The sequence below is a fragment of the Eimeria mitis genome, genomic scaffold, assembly GCF_000499745.2.
Source record: "Eimeria mitis Houghton genomic scaffold, Emh_scaff4473, whole genome shotgun sequence".
Lineage (NCBI taxonomy): Eukaryota > Apicomplexa > Conoidasida > Eucoccidiorida > Eimeriidae > Eimeria > Eimeria mitis.
Genome location: NW_013572789.1, coordinates 1 through 1,397, shown reverse-complemented (window position 1 = coordinate 1,397; position 1,397 = coordinate 1). Strand labels below are relative to the sequence as shown.

At 44.7% G+C, this 1,397-nt stretch overlaps 1 protein-coding gene across 1 annotated transcript in view; it reads left to right on the top strand.

Moving 5' to 3' along the window:
* EMH_0075420 (uncharacterized protein) overlaps positions 1–668 on the top strand; it is a gene marked incomplete at both ends in the record, with an annotated part of 2,772 nt that extends 2,104 nt beyond the window's left edge. The window contains one exon of the mRNA XM_013499596.1: positions 509–668. Coding sequence (XP_013355050.1) covers positions 509–668 — 160 coding nt within the window. The remainder of the gene's footprint in view (positions 1–508) is intronic.
* Between the last annotated feature and the right edge of the window lie 729 nt (positions 669–1,397).

Below are 1,397 nucleotides of genomic sequence, written 5' to 3'. Positions count from 1 at the left end.
GGGGGGGGGGGGGCCCCCAGGGGGGCCCCCAGGGGGCCCCCCAGGGGGGCCCCCAGCGAGGTTTATATCAGAAGCAGATGCTCTCGTTGCTTATGCAGAAAGATGGACCTCTGTTGTTGAACAGGAAAGACACAGACACTTGAATCGAGGGTTTAGGGTTTAGGGTTTAGGGTTTAGGGTTTAGGGTTTAGGGTTTAGGGTCTAGGGTTTAGGGTTACTATGTATTTGTAATAGTATATTATTTTATATATTTATAATAATTGTTTATATGGTGTCTGTTATATATTATATATATTATATACTTTTATGTGTATTATATATATATAAATATGTATATATATATATATATATATATATATATATATATATATATAAACATTTGAATGAGGGTTTAGGGTTTAGGGTTTAGGGTTTGAGTTGCAGACAGCGGGTTTATTGCGTGCGGCAGCAGTGGGTGTTTGTCTAGGGTTTAGGGTTTAGGGTTTAGGGTTTAGGGTTTGTGTTGCAGACAGCGGGTTTGTTGCGTGCGGCAGCAGTGGGTGTGGGGTGTTCACAAAGACAAGGAGACAGCACAGGAGACAGCGAGGGGCCCCCCGCTGTCTCCCCCCCCAGCCAGGGGGGCCCCCCAACCCTGGGGCCCTCTTCTCTCTCTCACTATGGTATGCTAGCTGTCTCCTTTCTATTCTGTCTCCTTTTCTGTTTTGTCTCCTTTTTCCTTCTGTCTCCTTTTCTCTTTTGTCTCCTTCCTCTTTTGTCTCCTTTTCTCTTTTGTCTCCTTTTCTCTTTTATCTCCTTTCTATTCTGTCTCCTTTTTATTCTGTCTCCTTTTCTCTTTTGTCTCCTTTTTCCTTCTGTCTCCTTTTTCCTTTTGTCTCTGTCTCCTTTCTGTTTCTTTCTGTCTCTTTCTGTCTCTTCTGAGACAGAAAGAGACAAAAAGAGACAAAAAGAAACAAAGGAGACAGAAAAAGACAATACAGTAGATAGAAAGAGACAGAAGGAGACAGAAAGAGACAAAAAGAGACAGAAAGGAGACAGAAGGAGACAGTATAGATACAAGGAGACAGTGAGGAGACAGAAAGGAGACAGAAAAAAATAGAAAGAGACAGAAAGAGACAGAGACAGAGACAGTGCACGCAAGGAGACCCAAACCCTAAACCCTAAACCCTAAACCCTAAACCCTAACCTCCTGCATATCTCCCCCCCCTAAACAGCGCTAAACCCCAAACCCTAAACCCTAAACCCTAAACCCTAATTTGTGTTGATATGCATGCACAGAGAGAGAAGGAGACAGCAACAAAGAAGGGGGTTTGTGGCTGTCTCTGCTGCTGGCTTCGATGGGGGCGGGAGCAGACGTTCCCCTGCCAGACATAGAGCGGCTGCTGCAGCAGCAGCAGCAG